The 27,540-nt window shown below is 40.9% G+C and overlaps 7 protein-coding genes and 1 pseudogene across 7 annotated transcripts; all 8 read left to right on the forward strand.

Moving 5' to 3' along the window:
- Window positions 1-594: 594 nt before the first annotated feature.
- Window positions 595-1,011, forward strand: LOC133080303 (keratin, high-sulfur matrix protein, B2A-like). Its single transcript, XM_061176203.1, has one exon. It carries the CDS (start codon window positions 595-597, stop codon window positions 1,009-1,011), a length of 417 nt encoding a protein of 138 aa, XP_061032186.1.
- A 3,156-nt stretch (window positions 1,012-4,167) lies between these two features.
- On the forward strand, window positions 4,168-4,584 carry LOC133080307 (keratin, high-sulfur matrix protein, B2A-like). Its single transcript, XM_061176206.1, has one exon. The coding sequence runs from the start codon at window positions 4,168-4,170 to the stop codon at window positions 4,582-4,584; it is 417 nt and encodes a 138-aa protein (XP_061032189.1).
- Window positions 4,585-7,740: 3,156 nt separating this feature from the next.
- LOC133080305 (keratin, high-sulfur matrix protein, B2A-like) lies at window positions 7,741-8,157 on the forward strand. The gene has a single exon (XM_061176204.1). The coding sequence runs from the start codon at window positions 7,741-7,743 to the stop codon at window positions 8,155-8,157; it is 417 nt and encodes a 138-aa protein (XP_061032187.1).
- A 3,157-nt stretch (window positions 8,158-11,314) lies between these two features.
- LOC133080306 (keratin, high-sulfur matrix protein, B2A-like) lies at window positions 11,315-11,731 on the forward strand. The gene has a single exon (XM_061176205.1). The coding sequence runs from the start codon at window positions 11,315-11,317 to the stop codon at window positions 11,729-11,731; it is 417 nt and encodes a 138-aa protein (XP_061032188.1).
- Window positions 11,732-14,887: 3,156 nt separating this feature from the next.
- On the forward strand, window positions 14,888-15,304 carry LOC133080302 (keratin, high-sulfur matrix protein, B2A-like). Its single transcript, XM_061176202.1, has one exon. It carries the CDS (start codon window positions 14,888-14,890, stop codon window positions 15,302-15,304), a length of 417 nt encoding a protein of 138 aa, XP_061032185.1.
- A 3,153-nt stretch (window positions 15,305-18,457) lies between these two features.
- LOC133080833 (keratin-associated protein 1-4-like) lies at window positions 18,458-18,901 on the forward strand (annotated as a pseudogene).
- Window positions 18,902-22,030: 3,129 nt separating this feature from the next.
- Window positions 22,031-22,447, forward strand: LOC133080834 (keratin, high-sulfur matrix protein, B2A-like). Its single transcript, XM_061176928.1, has one exon. It carries the CDS (start codon window positions 22,031-22,033, stop codon window positions 22,445-22,447), a length of 417 nt encoding a protein of 138 aa, XP_061032911.1.
- Window positions 22,448-25,603: 3,156 nt separating this feature from the next.
- On the forward strand, window positions 25,604-26,020 carry LOC133080835 (keratin, high-sulfur matrix protein, B2A-like). Its single transcript, XM_061176929.1, has one exon. The coding sequence runs from the start codon at window positions 25,604-25,606 to the stop codon at window positions 26,018-26,020; it is 417 nt and encodes a 138-aa protein (XP_061032912.1).
- Window positions 26,021-27,540: the final 1,520 nt, after the last annotated feature.

Genomic DNA, 27,540 nt, shown 5'->3' on the forward strand with positions numbered 1-27,540 from the left:
GTTGGGAATATGTACATTGATAACAAAAATACTTGTTCGAGTTCTGAGGATCCTGTAACTTGCACAAACGGAACACAGAAAAGCATACTTCTTCTGATGTTGATGAATCAGGTGATAGCTCACGTTTTGATGACACTAATGGTAGCCATTCCAAGTCAAGACGAATTGTTTACGAGATCATGGTCCTTAATTGAATGACCAGTTAGGAAGAGAATGTTCAGTTTAGATAAACTCGGCCTCAAGGTTGTCAAAGGACATTTATGACAAAGCAAGCCAGGGCAATGGTTGGCCCAAGTCTAGACTATCATGTGGCTTCCATAATGAGCCTTGGCTTGATCCAAAGGGCAAAGAAGAAACATAATGAGATTTAATTGAACAATGACCCAAGCAGTCCATTGAAAATGCTATTTATAACCTTAACAACTCAGGTATTAGCCAGTCAGAGACTGACTTCGCAATGGTATCAAGGAAAAATGCTAAATGTTAGGGAAATACACGGCTCTACAGGATATATAAAAGGCCAGACGTGGAAAGTGCGGCCAAAACTCAGAAACTTCTCTTAACAAGTCAACTCTCAACCTAACTCCTGACACCATGGCCTGCTGTTCCACTAGCTTCTGTGGATTTCCCATCTGTTCCACTGGTGGGACCTGTGGCTCCAGCTGCTGTCAGCCAACCTGCTGCCAAACCAGGTGTTGCCAGCCAACCTTCTGCCAGACCAGTGGCTGTGAGACTGGCTGTGGCATTGCTGGTAGCATTGGCTGTGGCCAGGAGGGAGGCAGTGGAGCTGTGAGCTGCCGCACCAGGTGGTGCCGACCTGACTGCCGCGTGGAGGGCACCTGCCTGCCTCCCTGCTGTGTGGTGAGCTGCACCCCCCCGTGCTGCTGCCAGCTGCACCATGCCCAGACCTCCTGCTGCCGCCCATCCTACTGTGGACGGTCCTGCTGCCGCCTAGCCTGCTGCTGCCAGCCCACCTGCTGTGAGCCCACTTGCTGGCAGCCCACCTGCTAAAAGCCAGGTTGCTGATTTTCAACTTGAAAGTTCAACTTCCAACTCAATCCATGAAGCAATTATCTCTTCAACCACCCCTGGACACTAACAAGTTCTTGAACTTTAATTGACTTTTTCTGAGGGGTTACCAAATATTGGGACTTCATAGACTTATCTGATTCCATTCAACACTAGAAAGATCTTGATCTCTCCACTAAGGCCACCAAAATACAAATTGGACCCAAGAAATGGGAAAGCAAGTTTGCCTTGGGATTGACCTTCAGCGAGCCTCCTCTCCACAGCTCAATGCTGCCAAAGCTGAGGAAGAACCATCTGTCCTTCTCAGACACATTCACCTCCTAAACTCCACCGTCTTGCAACTTTCACTTCCTATGAGAGGGGAATAATATAGCAAGGTCTAATAAATTATACATATTTGGTACGGCAAACATATCTCTTTTTCTTCATTGAGTGTCACCAAAAAGATTCTAATCTGACTTTGATATCCCGTGGTACTCTTCTTATACCATGTTAGGATATATGATCAAATCCAGGGGAGGTTAATCCCCATAAAGAGCACAAACTAAAAATATCTGAGGGTTTACTGAGGGAAAGGTATTCCATGCTCATGGCTGGAAGAATTACTATTGTTAAAATGTCCACACTACTTAAAGTAATCTACAGATTCAATGCAATCCTTATCAAAATTCCAATGGCATTTTCCAGGATATAACAAACAATCCTAAAATTTGTATGGAACCACAAAAGGCCCTGAATAGCCAAAGCAATCTTGAGAAAGAAGAACAAAGCTGGAGGCATCTCATGCTCTGATTTCAAACTACACTACAAAGTTACAGTAATCAAAACAGCATGGTACTGACCTAAAAGCAGACATATAGACAAATATGGAATAGAATAGAGAGCCCAGAATTAACCCTCACATATGTGGTCAAAAGATCTTCAACAGAGGTGCCAAGACCATTCAATAGGAAAGGGCAATCTTGTCAACAAATGGTGTTGGGAAAACCAGATGTCCACATGCAAAAAAATGAAGTTGGACCCTTATCTCAAAACGTCTACAAAAGTTAACTCAAAATAGATCAAAGGCTTACATATAAAAGCGAAAACTATAAAACTCGTTAAAAAAAACACAGAGGAAAATCTTCATGATATTGGATTTGGTAATGATGTCTTGGATATGACACCAAAAGAATAGACAATGAAAGTTAAGAAACAGGCAAACTGAACTAATTCAAAATTAAAAACTTCTCTGCATCAAAGGACACAACAAAATGAAAAGGCAATCTACTGTATGGGAGAAGGTATTTGCAAATCGTATATCTGATGAGGGGTTAATATTCCACAATATATAAAGAACTCCTACAACTCAACAACAAAACAAGAACAACAACAACAAAAAAAAACTGGGCAAAGGACATGAATGGACATATCGACGAAGAAGATATACAAATGGCCCAAAAACACATGAAAAGATGTTCAGTATCACTGATCATTAGGAAAGTGCAGACCAAAACCACAGTGTCATACCACCTCACATCCATTTGAATGGCTACTCTCAAAAAACTCAAAGTGTTGGCAAGGACGTGGAAAACTTGGAACCCCTGTGCACTGCTGGTGTGACTGTAAAATGATACTCCCACTATGGGAAACCGTATGGCAGTTACTCAAAAAATCAAAAATAGAATTACCATATGATCCAGCAGTTCTACTCCTAGGTGTATACCCGAAAGAATTGACAGCATGGTCTGGAAGAGATATTTGTACACCCATGTTCCTGGCAGCACTAATTGCAAATAGCTAAAAGGGGGAAGCAACCCAAGTGTCATCGAGGGATGAATGGATAAACAAATGGTGGAACAAGCATACAATGGAATCCTATTCAGCCTTAAAAAGGAAGGAAATTCTGTCATATTCTACAATGTGGATGAATCTCGAGGACATTACGCTGAGTGAAATAAGCCAGTCACAAAAAGATAAATACTGTATGATTCAACTTACATGAGGTACAAAGAGCAGTCAAATTCATCAAAACACACATTAGAATGATGACTGCCAAGAGCTTGGGGAGGGGAGAATGGGAGAGTGGTTGTTTGATGGATATAGAGTTTCAGTTGCGTAAGACAAAAAGAGTTCTGGAGATTGATTGCACAACAATGTGAATATGCTTAACACTAGTGAACTGTACACTTAAAAATGGTTAAGATGGTAAATTTTATGTTATGTGTATTTTATTACAATTAAAAATTTTTTAAATAAATAGGTATAGGAGACCCCAACTTTACTAAGCAAGACAATATATGTGTACATACACTGGTGTATGTTTGCACAAGCAGGGAGAAATGTGTCAAAGTACGTGCACCAAAAGTATTAATATTGATTATCTCTGAAGTACTAGTCTTGGAAGGGATGTGTATGTTTTGGGGAAAGGAGGAAGAACATTAAATTTTCTTTATATGCCTGCCTACTGTTTGACTTCTTAAAATGCGTATTTATTACTAGCATATGATTTTTAATTTAGTAGAGTCAGGAAACAATCCACAAGAAAAGTCATTAAGGGTTTCAGTTGGGAATATGTACATTGATAACAAAAATACTTGTTCGAGTTCTGAGGATCCTGTAACTTGCACAAACGGAACACAGAAAAGCATACTTCTTCTGATGTTGATGAATCAGGTGATAGCTCACGTTTTGATGACACTAATGGTAGCCATTCCAAGTCAAGACGAATTGTTTACGAGATCATGGTCCTTAATTGAATGACCAGTTAGGAAGAGAATGTTCAGTTTAGATAAACTCGGCCTCAAGGTTGTCAAAGGACATTTATGACAAAGCAAGCCAGGGCAATGGTTGGCCCAAGTCTAGACTATCATGTGGCTTCCATAATGAGCCTTGGCTTGATCCAAAGGGCAAAGAAGAAACATAATGAGATTTAATTGAACAATGACCCAAGCAGTCCATTGAAAATGCTATTTATAACCTTAACAACTCAGGTATTAGCCAGTCAGAGACTGACTTCGCAATGGTATCAAGGAAAAATGCTAAATGTTAGGGAAATACACGGCTCTACAGGATATATAAAAGGCCAGACGTGGAAAGTGCGGCCAAAACTCAGAAACTTCTCTTAACAAGTCAACTCTCAACCTAACTCCTGACACCATGGCCTGCTGTTCCACTAGCTTCTGTGGATTTCCCATCTGTTCCACTGGTGGGACCTGTGGCTCCAGCTGCTGTCAGCCAACCTGCTGCCAAACCAGGTGTTGCCAGCCAACCTTCTGCCAGACCAGTGGCTGTGAGACTGGCTGTGGCATTGCTGGTAGCATTGGCTGTGGCCAGGAGGGAGGCAGTGGAGCTGTGAGCTGCCGCACCAGGTGGTGCCGACCTGACTGCCGCGTGGAGGGCACCTGCCTGCCTCCCTGCTGTGTGGTGAGCTGCACCCCCCCGTGCTGCTGCCAGCTGCACCATGCCCAGACCTCCTGCTGCCGCCCATCCTACTGTGGACGGTCCTGCTGCCGCCTAGCCTGCTGCTGCCAGCCCACCTGCTGTGAGCCCACTTGCTGGCAGCCCACCTGCTAAAAGCCAGGTTGCTGATTTTCAACTTGAAAGTTCAACTTCCAACTCAATCCATGAAGCAATTATCTCTTCAACCACCCCTGGACACTAACAAGTTCTTGAACTTTAATTGACTTTTTCTGAGGGGTTACCAAATATTGGGACTTCATAGACTTATCTGATTCCATTCAACACTAGAAAGATCTTGATCTCTCCACTAAGGCCACCAAAATACAAATTGGACCCAAGAAATGGGAAAGCAAGTTTGCCTTGGGATTGACCTTCAGCGAGCCTCCTCTCCACAGCTCAATGCTGCCAAAGCTGAGGAAGAACCATCTGTCCTTCTCAGACACATTCACCTCCTAAACTCCACCGTCTTGCAACTTTCACTTCCTATGAGAGGGGAATAATATAGCAAGGTCTAATAAATTATACATATTTGGTACGGCAAACATATCTCTTTTTCTTCATTGAGTGTCACCAAAAAGATTCTAATCTGACTTTGATATCCCGTGGTACTCTTCTTATACCATGTTAGGATATATGATCAAATCCAGGGGAGGTTAATCCCCATAAAGAGCACAAACTAAAAATATCTGAGGGTTTACTGAGGGAAAGGTATTCCATGCTCATGGCTGGAAGAATTACTATTGTTAAAATGTCCACACTACTTAAAGTAATCTACAGATTCAATGCAATCCTTATCAAAATTCCAATGGCATTTTCCAGGATATAACAAACAATCCTAAAATTTGTATGGAACCACAAAAGGCCCTGAATAGCCAAAGCAATCTTGAGAAAGAAGAACAAAGCTGGAGGCATCTCATGCTCTGATTTCAAACTACACTACAAAGTTACAGTAATCAAAACAGCATGGTACTGACCTAAAAGCAGACATATAGACAAATATGGAATAGAATAGAGAGCCCAGAATTAACCCTCACATATGTGGTCAAAAGATCTTCAACAGAGGTGCCAAGACCATTCAATAGGAAAGGGCAATCTTGTCAACAAATGGTGTTGGGAAAACCAGATGTCCACATGCAAAAAAATGAAGTTGGACCCTTATCTCAAAACGTCTACAAAAGTTAACTCAAAATAGATCAAAGGCTTACATATAAAAGCGAAAACTATAAAACTCGTTAAAGAAAACACAGAGGAAAATCTTCATGATATTGGATTTGGTAATGATGTCTTGGATATGACACCAAAAGAATAGACAATGAAAGTTAAGAAACAGGCAAACTGAACTAATTCAAAATTAAAAACTTCTCTGCATCAAAGGACACAACAAAATGAAAAGGCAATCTACTGTATGGGAGAAGGTATTTGCAAATCGTATATCTGATGAGGGGTTAATATTCCACAATATATAAAGAACTCCTACAACTCAACAACAAAACAAGAACAACAACAACAAAAAAAAACTGGGCAAAGGACATGAATGGACATATCGACGAAGAAGATATACAAATGGCCCAAAAACACATGAAAAGATGTTCAGTATCACTGATCATTAGGAAAGTGCAGACCAAAACCACAGTGTCATACCACCTCACATCCATTTGAATGGCTACTCTCAAAAAACTCAAAGTGTTGGCAAGGACGTGGAAAACTTGGAACCCCTGTGCACTGCTGGTGTGACTGTAAAATGATACTCCCACTATGGGAAACCATATGGCAGTTACTCAAAAAATCAAAAATAGAATTACCATATGATCCAGCAGTTCTACTCCTAGGTGTATACCCGAAAGAATTGACAGCATGGTCTGGAAGAGATATTTGTACACCCATGTTCCTGGCAGCACTAATTGCAAATAGCTAAAAGGGGGAAGCAACCCAAGTGTCATCGAGGGATGAATGGATAAACAAATGGTGGAACAAGCATACAATGGAATCCTATTCAGCCTTAAAAAGGAAGGAAATTCTGTCATATTCTACAATGTGGATGAATCTCGAGGACATTACGCTGAGTGAAATAAGCCAGTCACAAAAAGATAAATACTGTATGATTCAACTTACATGAGGTACAAAGAGCAGTCAAATTCATCAAAACACACATTAGAATGATGACTGCCAAGAGCTTGGGGAGGGGAGAATGGGAGAGTGGTTGTTTGATGGATATAGAGTTTCAGTTGCGTAAGACAAAAAGAGTTCTGGAGATTGATTGCACAACAATGTGAATATGCTTAACACTAGTGAACTGTACACTTAAAAATGGTTAAGATGGTAAATTTTATGTTATGTGTATTTTATTACAATTAAAAATTTTTAAAATAAATAGGTATAGGAGACCCCAACTTTACTAAGCAAGACAATATATGTGTACATACACTGGTGTATGTTTGCACAAGCAGGGAGAAATGTGTCAAAGTACGTGCACCAAAAGTATTAATATTGATTATCTCTGAAGTACTAGTCTTGGAAGGGATGTGTATGTTTTGGGGAAAGGAGGAAGAACATTAAATTTTCTTTATATGCCTGCCTACTGTTTGACTTCTTAAAATGCGTATTTATTACTAGCATATGATTTTTAATTTAGTAGAGTCAGGAAACAATCCACAAGAAAAGTCATTAAGGGTTTCAGTTGGGAATATGTACATTGATAACAAAAATACTTGTTCGAGTTCTGAGGATCCTGTAACTTGCACAAACGGAACACAGAAAAGCATACTTCTTCTGATGTTGATGAATCAGGTGATAGCTCACGTTTTGATGACACTAATGGTAGCCATTCCAAGTCAAGACGAATTGTTTACGAGATCATGGTCCTTAATTGAATGACCAGTTAGGAAGAGAATGTTCAGTTTAGATAAACTCGGCCTCAAGGTTGTCAAAGGACATTTATGACAAAGCAAGCCAGGGCAATGGTTGGCCCAAGTCTAGACTATCATGTGGCTTCCATAATGAGCCTTGGCTTGATCCAAAGGGCAAAGAAGAAACATAATGAGATTTAATTGAACAATGACCCAAGCAGTCCATTGAAAATGCTATTTATAACCTTAACAACTCAGGTATTAGCCAGTCAGAGACTGACTTCGCAATGGTATCAAGGAAAAATGCTAAATGTTAGGGAAATACACGGCTCTACAGGATATATAAAAGGCCAGACGTGGAAAGTGCGGCCAAAACTCAGAAACTTCTCTTAACAAGTCAACTCTCAACCTAACTCCTGACACCATGGCCTGCTGTTCCACTAGCTTCTGTGGATTTCCCATCTGTTCCACTGGTGGGACCTGTGGCTCCAGCTGCTGTCAGCCAACCTGCTGCCAAACCAGGTGTTGCCAGCCAACCTTCTGCCAGACCAGTGGCTGTGAGACTGGCTGTGGCATTGCTGGTAGCATTGGCTGTGGCCAGGAGGGAGGCAGTGGAGCTGTGAGCTGCCGCACCAGGTGGTGCCGACCTGACTGCCGCGTGGAGGGCACCTGCCTGCCTCCCTGCTGTGTGGTGAGCTGCACCCCCCCGTGCTGCTGCCAGCTGCACCATGCCCAGACCTCCTGCTGCCGCCCATCCTACTGTGGACGGTCCTGCTGCCGCCTAGCCTGCTGCTGCCAGCCCACCTGCTGTGAGCCCACTTGCTGGCAGCCCACCTGCTAAAAGCCAGGTTGCTGATTTTCAACTTGAAAGTTCAACTTCCAACTCAATCCATGAAGCAATTATCTCTTCAACCACCCCTGGACACTAACAAGTTCTTGAACTTTAATTGACTTTTTCTGAGGGGTTACCAAATATTGGGACTTCATAGACTTATCTGATTCCATTCAACACTAGAAAGATCTTGATCTCTCCACTAAGGCCACCAAAATACAAATTGGACCCAAGAAATGGGAAAGCAAGTTTGCCTTGGGATTGACCTTCAGCGAGCCTCCTCTCCACAGCTCAATGCTGCCAAAGCTGAGGAAGAACCATCTGTCCTTCTCAGACACATTCACCTCCTAAACTCCACCGTCTTGCAACTTTCACTTCCTATGAGAGGGGAATAATATAGCAAGGTCTAATAAATTATACATATTTGGTACGGCAAACATATCTCTTTTTCTTCATTGAGTGTCACCAAAAAGATTCTAATCTGACTTTGATATCCCGTGGTACTCTTCTTATACCATGTTAGGATATATGATCAAATCCAGGGGAGGTTAATCCCCATAAAGAGCACAAACTAAAAATATCTGAGGGTTTACTGAGGGAAAGGTATTCCATGCTCATGGCTGGAAGAATTACTATTGTTAAAATGTCCACACTACTTAAAGTAATCTACAGATTCAATGCAATCCTTATCAAAATTCCAATGGCATTTTCCAGGATATAACAAACAATCCTAAAATTTGTATGGAACCACAAAAGGCCCTGAATAGCCAAAGCAATCTTGAGAAAGAAGAACAAAGCTGGAGGCATCTCATGCTCTGATTTCAAACTACACTACAAAGTTACAGTAATCAAAACAGCATGGTACTGACCTAAAAGCAGACATATAGACAAATATGGAATAGAATAGAGAGCCCAGAATTAACCCTCACATATGTGGTCAAAAGATCTTCAACAGAGGTGCCAAGACCATTCAATAGGAAAGGGCAATCTTGTCAACAAATGGTGTTGGGAAAACCAGATGTCCACATGCAAAAAAATGAAGTTGGACCCTTATCTCAAAACGTCTACAAAAGTTAACTCAAAATAGATCAAAGGCTTACATATAAAAGCGAAAACTATAAAACTCGTTAAAGAAAACACAGAGGAAAATCTTCATGATATTGGATTTGGTAATGATGTCTTGGATATGACACCAAAAGAATAGACAATGAAAGTTAAGAAACAGGCAAACTGAACTAATTCAAAATTAAAAACTTCTCTGCATCAAAGGACACAACAAAATGAAAAGGCAATCTACTGTATGGGAGAAGGTATTTGCAAATCGTATATCTGATGAGGGGTTAATATTCCACAATATATAAAGAACTCCTACAACTCAACAACAAAACAAGAACAACAACAACAAAAAAAAAACTGGGCAAAGGACATGAATGGACATATCGACGAAGAAGATATACAAATGGCCCAAAAACACATGAAAAGATGTTCAGTATCACTGATCATTAGGAAAGTGCAGACCAAAACCACAGTGTCATACCACCTCACATCCATTTGAATGGCTACTCTCAAAAAACTCAAAGTGTTGGCAAGGACGTGGAAAACTTGGAACCCCTGTGCACTGCTGGTGTGACTGTAAAATGATACTCCCACTATGGGAAACCGTATGGCAGTTACTCAAAAAATCAAAAATAGAATTACCATATGATCCAGCAGTTCTACTCCTAGGTGTATACCCGAAAGAATTGACAGCATGGTCTGGAAGAGATATTTGTACACCCATGTTCCTGGCAGCACTAATTGCAAATAGCTAAAAGGGGGAAGCAACCCAAGTGTCATCGAGGGATGAATGGATAAACAAATGGTGGAACAAGCATACAATGGAATCCTATTCAGCCTTAAAAAGGAAGGAAATTCTGTCATATTCTACAATGTGGATGAATCTCGAGGACATTACGCTGAGTGAAATAAGCCAGTCACAAAAAGATAAATACTGTATGATTCAACTTACATGAGGTACAAAGAGCAGTCAAATTCATCAAAACACACATTAGAATGATGACTGCCAAGAGCTTGGGGAGGGGAGAATGGGAGAGTGGTTGTTTGATGGATATAGAGTTTCAGTTGCGTAAGACAAAAAGAGTTCTGGAGATTGATTGCACAACAATGTGAATATGCTTAACACTAGTGAACTGTACACTTAAAAATGGTTAAGATGGTAAATTTTATGTTATGTGTATTTTATTACAATTAAAAATTTTTTAAATAAATAGGTATAGGAGACCCCAACTTTACTAAGCAAGACAATATATGTGTACATACACTGGTGTATGTTTGCACAAGCAGGGAGAAATGTGTCAAAGTACGTGCACCAAAAGTATTAATATTGATTATCTCTGAAGTACTAGTCTTGGAAGGGATGTGTATGTTTTGGGGAAAGGAGGAAGAACATTAAATTTTCTTTATATGCCTGCCTACTGTTTGACTTCTTAAAATGCGTATTTATTACTAGCATATGATTTTTAATTTAGTAGAGTCAGGAAACAATCCACAAGAAAAGTCATTAAGGGTTTCAGTTGGGAATATGTACATTGGTAACAAAAATACTTGTTCGAGTTCTGAGGATCCTGTAACTTGCACAAACGGAACACAGAAAAGCATACTTCTTCTGATGTTGATGAATCAGGTGATAGCTCACGTTTTGATGACACTAATGGTAGCCATTCCAAGTCAAGACGAATTGTTTACGAGATCATGGTCCTTAATTGAATGACCAGTTAGGAAGAGAATGTTCAGTTTAGATAAACTCGGCCTCAAGGTTGTCAAAGGACATTTATGACAAAGCAAGCCAGGGCAATGGTTGGCCCAAGTCTAGACTATCATGTGGCTTCCATAATGAGCCTTGGCTTGATCCAAAGGGCAAAGAAGAAACATAATGAGATTTAATTGAACAATGACCCAAGCAGTCCATTGAAAATGCTATTTATAACCTTAACAACTCAGGTATTAGCCAGTCAGAGACTGACTTCGCAATGGTATCAAGGAAAAATGCTAAATGTTAGGGAAATACACGGCTCTACAGGATATATAAAAGGCCAGACGTGGAAAGTGCGGCCAAAACTCAGAAACTTCTCTTAACAAGTCAACTCTCAACCTAACTCCTGACACCATGGCCTGCTGTTCCACTAGCTTCTGTGGATTTCCCATCTGTTCCACTGGTGGGACCTGTGGCTCCAGCTGCTGTCAGCCAACCTGCTGCCAAACCAGGTGTTGCCAGCCAACCTTCTGCCAGACCAGTGGCTGTGAGACTGGCTGTGGCATTGCTGGTAGCATTGGCTGTGGCCAGGAGGGAGGCAGTGGAGCTGTGAGCTGCCGCACCAGGTGGTGCCGACCTGACTGCCGCGTGGAGGGCACCTGCCTGCCTCCCTGCTGTGTGGTGAGCTGCACCCCCCCGTGCTGCTGCCAGCTGCACCATGCCCAGACCTCCTGCTGCCGCCCATCCTACTGTGGACGGTCCTGCTGCCGCCTAGCCTGCTGCTGCCAGCCCACCTGCTGTGAGCCCACTTGCTGGCAGCCCACCTGCTAAAAGCCAGGTTGCTGATTTTCAACTTGAAAGTTCAACTTCCAACTCAATCCATGAAGCAATTATCTCTTCAACCACCCCTGGACACTAACAAGTTCTTGAACTTTAATTGACTTTTTCTGAGGGGTTACCAAATATTGGGACTTCATAGACTTATCTGATTCCATTCAACACTAGAAAGATCTTGATCTCTCCACTAAGGCCACCAAAATACAAATTGGACCCAAGAAATGGGAAAGCAAGTTTGCCTTGGGATTGACCTTCAGCGAGCCTCCTCTCCACAGCTCAATGCTGCCAAAGCTGAGGAAGAACCATCTGTCCTTCTCAGACACATTCACCTCCTAAACTCCACCGTCTTGCAACTTTCACTTCCTATGAGAGGGGAATAATATAGCAAGGTCTAATAAATTATACATATTTGGTACGGCAAACATATCTCTTTTTCTTCATTGAGTGTCACCAAAAAGATTCTAATCTGACTTTGATATCCCGTGGTACTCTTCTTATACCATGTTAGGATATATGATCAAATCCAGGGGAGGTTAATCCCCATAAAGAGCACAAACTAAAAATATCTGAGGGTTTACTGAGGGAAAGGTATTCCATGCTCATGGCTGGAAGAATTACTATTGTTAAAATGTCCACACTACTTAAAGTAATCTACAGATTCAATGCAATCCTTATCAAAATTCCAATGGCATTTTCCAGGATATAACAAACAATCCTAAAATTTGTATGGAACCACAAAAGGCCCTGAATAGCCAAAGCAATCTTGAGAAAGAAGAACAAAGCTGGAGGCATCTCATGCTCTGATTTCAAACTACACTACAAAGTTACAGTAATCAAAACAGCATGGTACTGACCTAAAAGCAGACATATAGACAAATATGGAATAGAATAGAGAGCCCAGAATTAACCCTCACATATGTGGTCAAAAGATCTTCAACAGAGGTGCCAAGACCATTCAATAGGAAAGGGCAATCTTGTCAACAAATGGTGTTGGGAAAACCAGATGTCCACATGCAAAAAAATGAAGTTGGACCCTTATCTCAAAACGTCTACAAAAGTTAACTCAAAATAGATCAAAGGCTTACATATAAAAGCGAAAACTATAAAACTCGTTAAAGAAAACACAGAGGAAAATCTTCATGATATTGGATTTGGTAATGATGTCTTGGATATGACACCAAAAGAATAGACAATGAAAGTTAAGAAACAGGCAAACTGAACTAATTCAAAATTAAAAACTTCTCTGCATCAAAGGACACAACAAAATGAAAAGGCAATCTACTGTATGGGAGAAGGTATTTGCAAATCGTATATCTGATGAGGGGTTAATATTCCACAATATATAAAGAACTCCTACAACTCAACAACAAAACAAGAACAACAACAACAAAAAAAAACTGGGCAAAGGACATGAATGGACATATCGACGAAGAAGATATACAAATGGCCCAAAAACACATGAAAAGATGTTCAGTATCACTGATCATTAGGAAAGTGCAGACCAAAACCACAGTGTCATACCACCTCACATCCATTTGAATGGCTACTCTCAAAAAACTCAAAGTGTTGGCAAGGACGTGGAAAACTTGGAACCCCTGTGCACTGCTGGTGTGACTGTAAAATGATACTCCCACTATGGGAAACCGTATGGCAGTTACTCAAAAAATCAAAAATAGAATTACCATATGATCCAGCAGTTCTACTCCTAGGTGTATACCCGAAAGAATTGACAGCATGGTCTGGAAGAGATATTTGTACACCCATGTTCCTGGCAGCACTAATTGCAAATAGCTAAAAGGGGGAAGCAACCCAAGTGTCATCGAGGGATGAATGGATAAACAAATGGTGGAACAAGCATACAATGGAATCCTATTCAGCCTTAAAAAGGAAGGAAATTCTGTCATATTCTACAATGTGGATGAATCTCGAGGACATTACGCTGAGTGAAACAAGCCAGTCACAAAAAGATAAATACTGTATGATTCAACTTACATGAGGTACAAAGAGCAGTCAAATTCATCAAAACACACATTAGAATGATGACTGCCAAGAGCTTGGGGAGGGGAGAATGGGAGAGTGGTTGTTTGATGGATATAGAGTTTCAGTTGCGTAAGACAAAAAGAGTTCTGGAGATTGATTGCACAACAATGTGAATATGCTTAACACTAGTGAACTGTACACTTAAAAATGGTTAAGATGGTAAATTTTATGTTATGTGTATTTTATTACAATTAAAAATTTTTTAAATAAATAGGTATAGGAGACCCCAACTTTACTAAGCAAGACAATATATGTGTACATACACTGGTGTATGTTTGCACAAGCAGGGAGAAATGTGTCAAAGTACGTGCACCAAAAGTATTAATATTGATTATCTCTGAAGTACTAGTCTTGGAAGGGATGTGTATGTTTTGGGGAAAGGAGGAAGAACATTAAATTTTCTTTATATGCCTGCCTACTGTTTGACTTCTTAAAATGCGTATTTATTACTAGCATATGATTTTTAATTTAGTAGAGTCAGGAAACAATCCACAAGAAAAGTCATTAAGGGTTTCAGTTGGGAATATGTACATTGATAACAAAAATACTTGTTCGAGTTCTGAGGATCCTGTAACTTGCACAAACGGAACACAGAAAAGCATACTTCTTCTGATGTTGATGAATCAGGTGATAGCTCACGTTTTGATGACACTAATGGTAGCCATTCCAAGTCAAGACGAATTGTTTACGAGATCATGGTCCTTAATTGAATGACCAGTTAGGAAGAGAATGTTCAGTTTAGATAAACTCGGCCTCAAGGTTGTCAAAGGACATTTATGACAAAGCAAGCCAGGGCAATGGTTGGCCCAAGTCTAGACTATCATGTGGCTTCCATAATGAGCCTTGGCTTGATCCAAAGGGCAAAGAAGAAACATAATGAGATTTAATTGAACAATGACCCAAGCAGTCCATTGAAAATGCTATTTATAACCTTAACAACTCAGGTATTAGCCAGTCAGAGACTGACTTCGCAATGGTATCAAGGAAAAATGCTAAATGTTAGGGAAATACACGGCTCTACAGGATATATAAAAGGCCAGACGTGGAAAGTGCGGCCAAAACTCAGAAACTTCTCTTAACAAGTCAACTCTCAACCTAACTCCTGACACCATGGCCTGCTGTTCCACTAGCTTCTGTGGATTTCCCATCTGTTCCACTGGTGGGACCTGTGGCTCCAGCTGCTGTCAGCCAACCTGCTGCCAAACCAGGTGTTGCCAGCCAACCTTCTGCCAGACCAGTGGCTGTGAGACTGGCTGTGGCATTGCTGGTAGCATTGGCTGTGGCCAGGAGGGAGGCAGTGGAGCTGTGAGCTGCCGCACCAGGTGGTGCCGACCTGACTGCCGCGTGGAGGGCACCTGCCTGCCTCCCTGCTGTGTGGTGAGCTGCACCCCCCCGTGCTGCTGCCAGCTGCACCATGCCCAGACCTCCTGCTGCCGCCCATCCTACTGTGGACGGTCCTGCTGCCGCCTAGCCTGCTGCTGCCAGCCCACCTGCTGTGAGCCCACTTGCTGGCAGCCCACCTGCTAAAAGCCAGGTTGCTGATTTTCAACTTGAAAGTTCAACTTCCAGCTCAATCCATGAAGCAATTATCTCTTCAACCACCCCTGGACACTAACAAGTTCTTGAACTTTAATTGACTTTTTCTGAGGGGTTACCAAATATTGGGACTTCATAGACTTATCTGATTCCATTCAACACTAGAAAGATCTTGATCTCTCCACTAAGGCCACCAAAATACAAATTGGACCCAAGAAATGGGAAAGCAAGTTTGCCTTGGGATTGACCTTCAGCGAGCCTCCTCTCCACAGCTCAATGCTGCCAAAGCTGAGGAAGAACCATCTGTCCTTCTCAGACACATTCACCTCCTAAACTCCACCGTCTTGCAACTTTCACTTCCTATGAGAGGGGAATAATATAGCAAGGTCTAATAAATTATACATATTTGGTACGGCAAACATATCTCTTTTTCTTCATTGAGTGTCGCAAAAAGATTCTAATCTGACTTTGATATCCCGTGGTACTCTTCTTATACCATGTTAGGATATATGATCAAATCCAGGGGAGGTTAATCCCCATAAAGAGCACAAACTAAAAATATCTGAGGGTTTACTGAGGGAAAGGTATTCCATGCTCATGGCTGGAAGAATTACTATTGTTAAAATGTCCATACCACCAAAGTAATCTACAGATTCAATGCAATCCTTATCAAAATTCCAATGGCATTTTCCAGGATATAACAAACAATCCTAAAATTTGTATGGAACCACAAAAGGCCCTGAATAGCCAAAGCAATCTTGAGAAAGAAGAACAAAGCTGGAGGCATCTCATGCTCTGATTTCAAACTACGCTACAAAGCTACAATAATCAAAACAGCATGGTACTGACCTAAAAGCAGACATATAGACAAATATGGAATAGAATAGAGAGCCCAGAATTAAGCCTCACATATGTGGTCAAAAGATCTTCAACAGAGGTGCCAAGACCATTCAATAGGAAAGGGCAATCTTTTCAACAAATGGTGTTGGGAAAACCAGATGTCCACATGCAAAAAAATGAAGTTGGACCCTTATCTCAAAACGTCTACAAAAGTTAACTCAAAATAGATCAAAGGCTTACATATAAAAGCGAAAACTATAAAACTCGTTAAAGAAAACACAGAGGAAAATCTTCATGATATTGGATTTGGTAATGATGTCTTGGATATGACACCAAAAGAATAGACAATGAAAGTTAAGAAACAGGCAAACTGAACTACATCAAAATTAAAAACTTCTCTGCATCAAAGGACACAACAAAATGAAAAGGCAATCTACTGTATGGAAGAAGGTATTTGCAAATCGTATATCTGATGAGGGGTTAATATTCCACAATATATAAAGAACTCCTACAACTCAACAACAAAAGAAGAAGAACAACAACAAAAAAAAACTGGGCAAAGGACATGAATGGACATAGCTACAAAGAAGATATACAAATGGCCAAAAAACACATGAAAAGATGCTCAGTATCACTGATCATTAGGAAAGTGCAGACCAAAACCACAGTGACATACCACCTCACATCTATTTGAATGGCTACTCTCAAAAAACTCAAAGTGTTGGCAGGGACGTGGAAAAATTGGAACCCCTGTGCACTGCTGGTGTGACTGTAAAATGATACACCCACTATGGGAAACCGTATGGCAGTTACTCAAAAAATCAAAAATAGAATTACCATATGATCCAGCAGTTCTACTCCTAGGTATATACCCGAAAGAATTGACAGCATGGTCTGGAAGAGATATTTGTACACCCATGTTCCTGGCAGCACTAATTGCAAATAGCTAAAAGGGGGAAGCAACCCAAGTGTCATCGAGGGATGAATGGATAAACAAATGGTGGAACAAGCATACAATGGAATCCTATTCAGCCTTAAAAAGGAAGGAAATTCTGTCATATTCTACAATGTGGATGAATCTCGAGGACATTACGCTAAGTGAAATAAGCCAGTCACAAAAAGATAAATACTGTATGATTCAACTTACATGAGGTACAAAGAGCAGTCAAATTCATCAAAACACACATTAGAATGATGACTGCCAAGAGCTTGGGGAGGGGAGAATGGGAGAGTGGTTGTATAATGGATATAGAGTTTCAGTTGCGTAAGACAAAAAGAGTTCTGGAGATTGATTGCACAACAATGTGAATATGCTTAACACTAGTGAACTGTACACTTAAAAATGGTTAAGATGGTAAATTTTATGTTATGTGTATTTTATTACAATTAAAATTTTTTTAAATAAATAGGTATAGGAGACCCCAACTTTACTAAGCAAGACAATATATGTGTACATACACTGGTGTATGTTTGCACAAGCAGGGAGAAATGTGTCAAAGTACGTGCACCAAAATATTAATATTGATTATCTCTGAAGTACTAGTCTTGGAAGGGATGTGTATGTTTTGGGGAAAGGAGGAAGAACATTAAATTTTCTTTATATGCCTGCCTACTGTTTGACTTCTTAAAACGTGTATTTATTACTAGCATATGATTTTTAATTTAGTAGAGTCAGGAAACAATCCACAAGAAAAGTCATTAAGGGTTTCAGTTGGGAATATGTACATTGATAACAAAAATACTTGTTCGAGTTCTGAGGATCCTGTAACTTGCACAAACGGAACACAGAAAAGCATACTTCTTCTGATGTTGATGAATCAGGTGATAGCTCCCGTTTTGATGACACTAATGGTAGCCATTCCAAGTCAAGACGAATTGTTTACGAGATCATGGTCCTTAATTGAATGACCAGTTAGGAAGAGAATGTTCAGTTTAGATAAACTCGGCCTCAAGGTTGTCAAAGGACATTTATGACAAAGCAAGCCAGGGCAATGGTTGGCCCAAGTCTAGACTATCATGTGGCTTCCATAATGAGCCTTGGCTTGATCCAAAGGGCAAAGAAGAAACATAATGAGATTTAATTGAACAATGACCCAAGCAGTCCATTGAAAATGCTATTTATAACCTTAACAACTCAGGTATTAGCCAGTCAGAGACTGACTTCGCAATGGTATCAAGGAAAAATGCTAAATGTTAGGGAAATACACGGCTCTACAGGATATATAAAAGGCCAGACGTGGAAAGTGCGGCCAAAACTCAGAAACTTCTCTTAACAAGTCAACTCTCAACCTAACTCCTGACACCATGGCCTGCTGTTCCACTAGCTTCTGTGGATTTCCCATCTGTTCCACTGGTGGGACCTGTGGCTCCAGCTGCTGTCAGCCAACCTGCTGCCAAACCAGGTGTTGCCAGCCAACCTTCTGCCAGACCAGTGGCTGTGAGACTGGCTGTGGCATTGCTGGTAGCATTGGCTGTGGCCAGGAGGGAGGCAGTGGAGCTGTGAGCTGCCGCACCAGGTGGTGCCGACCTGACTGCCGCGTGGAGGGCACCTGCCTGCCTCCCTGCTGTGTGGTGAGCTGCACCCCCCCGTGCTGCTGCCAGCTGCACCATGCCCAGACCTCCTGCTGCTGCCCATCCTACTGTGGACGGTCCTGCTGCCGCCTAGCCTGCTGCTGCCAGCCCACCTGCTGTGAGCCCACTTGCTGGCAGCCCACCTGCTAAAAGCCAGGTTGCTGATTTTCAACTTGAAAGTTCAACTTCCAACTCAATCCATGAAGCAATTATCTCTTCAACCACCCCTGGACACTAACAAGTTCTTGAACTTTAATTGACTTTTTCTGAGGGGTTACCAAATATTGGGACTTCATAGACTTATCTGATTCCATTCAACACTAGAAAGATCTTGATCTCTCCACTAAGGCCACCAAAATACAAATTGGACCCAAGAAATGGGAAAGCAAGTTTGCCTTGGGATTGACCTTCAGCGAGCCTCCTCTCCACAGCTCAATGCTGCCAAAGCTGAGGAAGAACCATCTGTCCTTCTCAGACACATTCACCTCCTAAACTCCACCGTCTTGCAACTTTCACTTCCTATGAGAGGGGAATAATATAGCAAGGTCTAATAAATTATACATATTTGGTACGGCAAACATATCTCTTTTTCTTCATTGAGTGTCACCAAAAAGATTCTAATCTGACTTTGATATCCCGTGGTACTCTTCTTATACCATGTTAGGATATATGATCAAATCCAGGGGAGGTTAATCCCCATAAAGAGCACAAACTAAAAATATCTGAGGGTTTACTGAGGGAAAGGTATTCCATGCTCATGGCTGGAAGAATTACTATTGTTAAAATGTCCACACTACTTAAAGTAATCTACAGATTCAATGCAATCCTTATCAAAATTCCAATGGCATTTTCCAGGATATAACAAACAATCCTAAAATTTGTATGGAACCACAAAAGGCCCTGAATAGCCAAAGCAATCTTGAGAAAGAAGAACAAAGCTGGAGGCATCTCATGCTCTGATTTCAAACTACACTACAAAGCTACAGTAATCAAAACAGCATGGTACTGACCTAAAAGCAGACATATAGACAAATATGGAATAGAATAGAGAGCCCAGAATTAAGCCTCACATATGTGGTCAAAAGATCTTCAACAGAGGTGCCAAGACCATTCAATAGGAAAGGGCAATCTTTTCAACAAATGGTGTTGGGAAAACCAGATGTCCACATGCAAAAAAATGAAGTTGGACCCTTATCTCAAAACGTCTACAAAAGTTAACTCAAAATAGATCAAAGGCTTACATATAAAAGCGAAAACTATAAAACTCGTTAAAGAAAACACTGAGGAAAATCTTCATGATATTGGATTTGGTAATGATGTCTTGGATATGACACCAAAAGAATAGACAATGAAAGTTAAGAAACAGGCAAACTGAACTAATTCAAAATTAAAAACTTCTCTGCATCAAAGGACACAACAAAATGAAAAGGCAATCTACTGTATGGGAGAAGGTATTTGCAAATCGTATATCTGATGAGGGGTTAATATTCCACAATATATAAAGAACTCTTACAACTCAACAACAAAACAAGAACAACAACAACAACAAAAAACTGGGCAAAGGACATGAATGGACATATCCCCAAAGAAGATATACAAATGGCCAAGAAACACATGAAAAGACGCTCAGTATCACTGATCATTAGGAAAGTGCAGACCAAAACCACAGTGACATACCACCTCACATCTATTTGAATGGCTACTCTCAAAAAACTCAAAGTGTTGGCAGGGACGTGGAAAAATTGGAACCCCTGTGCACTGCTGGTGTGACTGTAAAATGACACACCCACTATGGGAAACCGTATGGCAGTTACTCAAAAAATCAAAAATAGAATTACCATATGATCCAGCAGTTCTACTCCTAGGTATATACCCGAAAGAATTGACAGCATGGTCTGGAAGAGATATTTGTACACCCATGTTCCTGGCAGCACTTATTGCAAATAGCTAAAAGGGGGAAGCAACCCAAGTGTCATCGAGGGATGAATGGATAAACAAATGGTGGAACAAGCATACAATGGAATCCTATTCAGCCTTAAAAAGGAAGGAAATTCTGTCATATTCTACAATGTGGATGAATCTCGAGGACATTACGCTAAGTGAAATAAGCCAGTCACAAAAAGATAAATACTGTATGATTCAACTTACATGAGGTACAAAGAGCAGTCAAATTCATCAAAACACACATTAGAATGATGACTGCCAAGAGCTTGGGGAGGGGAGAATGGGAGAGTGGTTGTATAATGGATATAGAGTTTCAGTTGCGTAAGACAAAAAGAGTTCTGGAGATTGATTGCACAACAATGTGAATATGCTTAACACTAGTGAACTGTACACTTAAAAATGGTTAAGATGGTAAATTTTATGTTATGTGTATTTTATTACAATTAAAATTTTTTTAAATAAATAGGTATAGGAGACCCCAACTTTACTAAGCAAGACAATATATGTGTACATACACTGGTGTATGTTTGCACAAGCAGGGAGAAATGTGTCAAAGTACGTGCACCAAAAGTATTAATATTGATTATCTCTGAAGTACTAGTCTTGGAAGGGATGTGTATGTTTTGGGGAAAGGAGGAAGAACATTAAATTTTCTTTATATGCCTGCCTACTGTTTGACTTCTTAAAACGTGTATTTATTACTAGCATATGATTTTTAATTTAGTAGAGTCAGGAAACAATCCACAAGAAAAGTCATTAAGGGTTTCAGTTGGGAATATGTACATTGATAACAAAAATACTTGTTCGAGTTCTGAGGATCCTGTAACTTGCACAAACGGAACACAGAAAAGCATACTTCTTCTGATGTTGATGAATCAGGTGATAGCTCCCGTTTTGATGACACTAATGGTAGCCATTCCAAGTCAAGACGAATTGTTTACGAGATCATGGTCCTTAATTGAATGACCAGTTAGGAAGAGAATGTTCAGTTTAGATAAACTCTGCCTCAAGGTTGTCAAAGGACATTTATGACAAAGCAAGCCAGGGCAATGGTTGGCCCAAGTCTAGACTATCATGTGACTTCCATAATGAGCCTTGGCTTGATCCAAAGGGCAAAGAAGAAACATAATGAGATTTAATTGAACAATGACCCAAGCAGTCCATTGAAAATGCTATTTATAACCTTAACAACTCAGGTATTAGCCAGTCAGAGACTGACTTCGCAATGGTATCAAGGAAAAATGCTAAATGTTAGGGAAATACACGGCTCTACAGGATATATAAAAGGCCAGACGTGGAAAGTGCGGCCAAAACTCAGAAACTTCTCTTAACAAGTCAACTCTCAACCTAACTCCTGACACCATGGCCTGCTGTTCCACTAGCTTCTGTGGATTTCCCATCTGTTCCAATGGTGGGACCTGTGGCTCCAGCTGCTGTCAGCCAACCTGCTGCCAAACCAGGTGTTGCCAGCCAACCTTCTGCCAGACCAGTGGCTGTGAGACTGGCTGTGGCATTGCTGGTAGCATTGGCTGTGGCCAGGAGGGAGGCAGTGGAGCTGTGAGCTGCCGCACCAGGTGGTGCCGACCTGACTGCCGCGTGGAGGGCACCTGCCTGCCTCCCTGCTGTGTGGTGAGCTGCACCCCCCCGTGCTGCTGCCAGCTGCACCATGCCCAGACCTCCTGCTGCCGCCCATCCTACTGTGGACGGTCCTGCTGCCGCCTAGCCTGCTGCTGCCAGCCCACCTGCTGTGAGCCCACTTGCTGGCAGCCCACCTGCTAAAAGCCAGGTTGCTGATTTTCAACTTGAAAGTTCAACTTCCAGCTCAATCCATGAAGCAATTATCTCTTCAACCACCCCTGGACACTAACAAGTTCTTGAACTTTAATTGACTTTTTCTGAGGGGTTACCAAATATTGGGACTTCATAGACTTATCTGATTCCATTCAACACTAGAAAGATCTTGATCTCTCCACTAAGGCCACCAAAATACAAATTGGACCCAAGAAATGGGAAAGCAAGTTTGCCTTGGGATTGACCTTCAGCGAGCCTCCTCTCCACAGCTCAATGCTGCCAAAGCTGAGGAAGAACCATCTGTCCTTCTCAGACACATTCACCTCCTAAACTCCACCGTCTTGCAACTTTCACTTCCTATGAGAGGGGAATAATATAGCAAGGTCTAATAAATTATACATATTTGGTACGGCAAACATATCTCTTTTTCTTCATTGAGTGTCACCAAAAAGATTCTAATCTGACTTTGATATCCCGTGGTACCCTTCTTATACCATGTTAGGATATATGATCAAATCCAGGGGAGGTTAATCCCCATAAAGAGCACAAACTAAAAATATCTGAGGGTTTCCTGAGGGAAAGGTATTCCATGCTCATGGCTGGAAGAATTACTATTGTTAAAATGTCCACACTACTTAAAGTAATCTACAGATTCAATGCAATCCTTATCAAAATTCCAATGGCATTTTCCAGGATATAACAAACAATCCTAAAATTTGTATGGAACCACAAAAGGCCCTGAATAGCCAAAGCAATCTTGAGAAAGAAGAACAAAGCTGGAGGCATCTCATGCTCTGATTCCAAACTACACTACAAAGCTACAGTAATCAAAACAGCATGGTACTGACCTAAAAGCAGACATATAGACAAATATGGAATAGAATAGAGAGCCCAGAATTAACCCTCACATGTGTGGTCAAAAGATCTTCAACAGAGGTGCCAAGACCATTCAATAGGAAAGGGCAATCTTTTCAACAAATGGTGTTGGGAAAACCAGATGTCCACATGCAAAAAAATGAAGTTGGACCCTTATCTCAAAACGTCTACAAAAGTTAACTCAAAATAGATCAAAGGCTTACATATAAAAGCGAAAACTATAAAACTCGTTAAAGAAAACACAGAGGAAAATCTTCATGATATTGGATTTGGTAATGATGTCTTGGATATGACACCAAAAGAATAGACAATGAAAGTTAAGAAACAGGCAAACTGAACTACATCAAAATTAAAAACTTCTCTGCATCAAAGGACACAACAAAATGAAAAGGCAATCTACTGTATGGGAGAAGGTATTTGCAAATCGTATATCTGATGAGGGGTTAATATTCCACAATATATAAAGAACTCCTACAACTCAACAACAAAACAAGAACAACAACAACAACAAAAAACTGGGCAAAGGACATGAATGGACATATCTCCGAAGTAGATATACAAATGGCCCAAAAACACATGAAAAGATGCTCAGTATCACTGATCATTAGGAAAGTGCAGACCAAAACCACAGTGTCATACCACCTCACATCCATTTGAATGGCTACTCTCAAAAAACTCAAAGTGTTGGCAGGGACGTGGAAAAATTGGAACCCCTGTGCACTGCTGGTGTGACTGTAAAATGACACACCCACTATGGGAAACCGTATGGCAGTTACTCAAAAAATCAAAAATAGAATTACCATATGATCCAGCAGTTCTACTCCTAGGTATATACCCGAAAGAATTGACAGCATGGTCTGGAAGAGATATTTGTACACCCATGTTCCTGGCAGCACTTATTGCAAATAGCTAAAAGGGGGAAGCAACCCAAGTGTCATCGAGGGATGAATGGATAAACAAATGGTGGAACAAGCATACAATGGAATCCTATTCAGCCTTAAAAAGGAAGGAAATTCTGTCATATTCTACAATGTGGATGAATCTCGAGGACATTACGCTAAGTGAAATAAGCCAGTCACAAAAAGATAAATACTGTATGATTCAACTTACATGAGGTACAAAGAGCAGTCAAATTCATCAAAACACACATTAGAATGATGACTGCCAAGAGCTTGGGGAGGGGAGAATGGGAGAGTGGTTGTATAATGGATATAGAGTTTCAGTTGCGTAAGACAAAAAGAGTTCTGGAGATTGATTGCACAACAATGTGAATATGCTTAACACTAGTGAACTGTACACTTAAAAATGGTTAAGATGGTAAATTTTATGTTATGTGTATTTTATTACAATTAAAATTTTTTTAAATAAATAGGTATAGGAGACCCCAACTTTACTAAGCAAGACAATATATGTGTACATACACTGGTGTATGTTTGCACAAGCAGGGAGAAATGTGTCAAAGTACGTGCACCAAAAGTATTAATATTGATTATCTCTGAAGTACTAGTCTTGGAAGGGATGTGTATGTTTTGGGGAAAGGAGGAAGAACATTAAATTTTCTTTATATGCCTGCCTACTGTTTGACTTCTTAAAACGTGTATTTATTACTAGCATATGATTTTTAATTTAGTAGAGTCAGGAAACAATCCACAAGAAAAGTCATTAAGGGTTTCAGTTGGGAATATGTACATTGATAACAAAAATACTTGTTCGAGTTCTGAGGATCCTGTAACTTGCACAAACGGAACACAGAAAAGCATACTTCTTCTGATGTTGATGAATCAGGTGATAGCTCCCGTTTTGATGACACTAATGGTAGCCATTCCAAGTCAAGACGAATTGTTTACGAGATCATGGTCCTTAATTGAATGACCAGTTAGGAAGAGAATGTTCAGTTTAGATAAACTCTGCCTCAAGGTTGTCAAAGGACATTTATGACAAAGCAAGCCAGGGCAATGGTTGGCCCAAGTCTAGACTATCATGTGACTTCCATAATGAGCCTTGGCTTGATCCAAAGGGCAAAGAAGAAACATAATGAGATTTAATTGAACAATGACCCAAGCAGTCCATTGAAAATGCTATTTATAACCTTAACAACTCAGGTATTAGCCAGTCAGAGACTGACTTCGCAATGGTATCAAGGAAAAATGCTAAATGTTAGGGAAATACACGGCTCTACAGGATATATAAAAGGCCAGACGTGGAAAGTGCGGCCAAAACTCAGAAACTTCTCTTAACAAGTCAACTCTCAACCTAACTCCTGACACCATGGCCTGCTGTTCCACTAGCTTCTGTGGATTTCCCATCTGTTCCACTGGTGGGACCTGTGGCTCCAGCTGCTGTCAGCCAACCTGCTGCCAAACCAGGTGTTGCCAGCCAACCTTCTGCCAGACCAGTGGCTGTGAGACTGGCTGTGGCATTGCTGGTAGCATTGGCTGTGGCCAGGAGGGAGGCAGTGGAGCTGTGAGCTGCCGCACCAGGTGGTGCCGACCTGACTACCGCATGGAGGGCACCTGCCTGCCTCCCTGCTGTGTGGTGAGCTGCACCCCCCCGTGCTGCTGCCAGCTGCACCATGCCCAGACCTCCTGCTGCCGCCCATCCTACTGTGGACGGTCCTGCTGCCGCCTAGCCTGCTGCTGCCAGCCCACCTGCTGTGAGCCCACTTGCTGGCAGCCCACCTGCTAAAAGCCAGGTTGCTGATTTTCAACTTGAAAGTTCAACTTCCAGCTCAATCCATGAAGCAATTATCTCTTCAACCACCCCTGGACACTAACAAGTTCTTGAACTTTAATTGACTTTTTCTGAGGGGTTACCAAATATTGGGACTTCATAGACTTATCTGATTCCATTCAACACTAGAAAGATCTTGATCTCTCCACTAAGGCCACCAAAATACAAATTGGACCCAAGAAATGGGAAAGCAAGTTTGCCTTGGGATTGACCTTCAGCGAGCCTCCTCTCCACAGCTCAATGCTGCCAAAGCTGAGGAAGAACCATCTGTCCTTCTCAGACACATTCACCTCCTAAACTCCACCGTCTTGCAACTTTCACTTCCTATGAGAGGGGAATAATATAGCAAGGTCTAATAAATTATACATATTTGGTACGGCAAACATATCTCTTTTTCTTCATTGAGTGTCACCAAAAAGATTCTAATCTGACTTTGATATCCCGTGGTACTCTTCTTATACCATGTTAGGATATATGATCAAATCCAGGGGAGGTTAATCCCCATAAAGAGCACAAACTAAAAATATCTGAGGGTTTACTGAGGGAAAGGTATTCCATGCTCATGGCTGGAAGAATTACTATTGTTAAAATGTCCACACTACTTAAAGTAATCTACAGATTCAATGCAATCCTTATCAAAATTCCAATGGCATTTTCCAGGATATAACAAACAATCCTAAAATTTGTATGGAACCACAAAAGGCCCTGAATAGCCAAAGCAATCTTGAGAAAGAAGAACAAAGCTGGAGGCATCTCATGCTCTGATTCCAAACTACACTACAAAGCTACAGTAATCAAAACAGCATGGTACTGACCTAAAAGCAGACATATAGACAAATATGGAATAGAATAGAGAGCCCAGAATTAACCCTCACATGTGTGGTCAAAAGATCTTCAACAGAGGTGCCAAGACCATTCAATAGGAAAGGGCAATCTTTTCAACAAATGGTGTTGGGAAAACCAGATGTCCACATGCAAAAAAATGAAGTTGGACCCTTATCTCAAAACGTCTACAAAAGTTAACTCAAAATAGATCAAAGGCTTACATATAAAAGCGAAAACTATAAAACTCGTTAAAGAAAACACAGAGGAAAATCTTCATGATATTGGATTTGGTAATGATGTCTTGGATATGACACCAAAAGAATAGACAATGAAAGTTAAGAAACAGGCAAACTGAACTACATCAAAATTAAAAACTTCTCTGCATCAAAGGACACAACAAAATGAAAAGGCAATCTACTGTATGGGAGAAGGTATTTGCAAATCGTATATCTGATGAGGGGTTAATATTCCACAATATATAAAGAACTCCTACAACTCAACAACAAAACAAGAACAACAACAACAACAAAAAACTGGGCAAAGGACATGAATGGACATATCTCCGAAGTAGATATACAAATGGCCCAAAAACACATGAAAAGATGCTCAGTATCACTGATCATTAGGAAAGTGCAGACCAAAACCACAGT

The sequence above is a fragment of the Eubalaena glacialis genome, chromosome 19 (genome assembly GCF_028564815.1).
Source record: "Eubalaena glacialis isolate mEubGla1 chromosome 19, mEubGla1.1.hap2.+ XY, whole genome shotgun sequence".
Classification (NCBI taxonomy): domain Eukaryota; kingdom Metazoa; phylum Chordata; class Mammalia; order Artiodactyla; family Balaenidae; genus Eubalaena; species Eubalaena glacialis.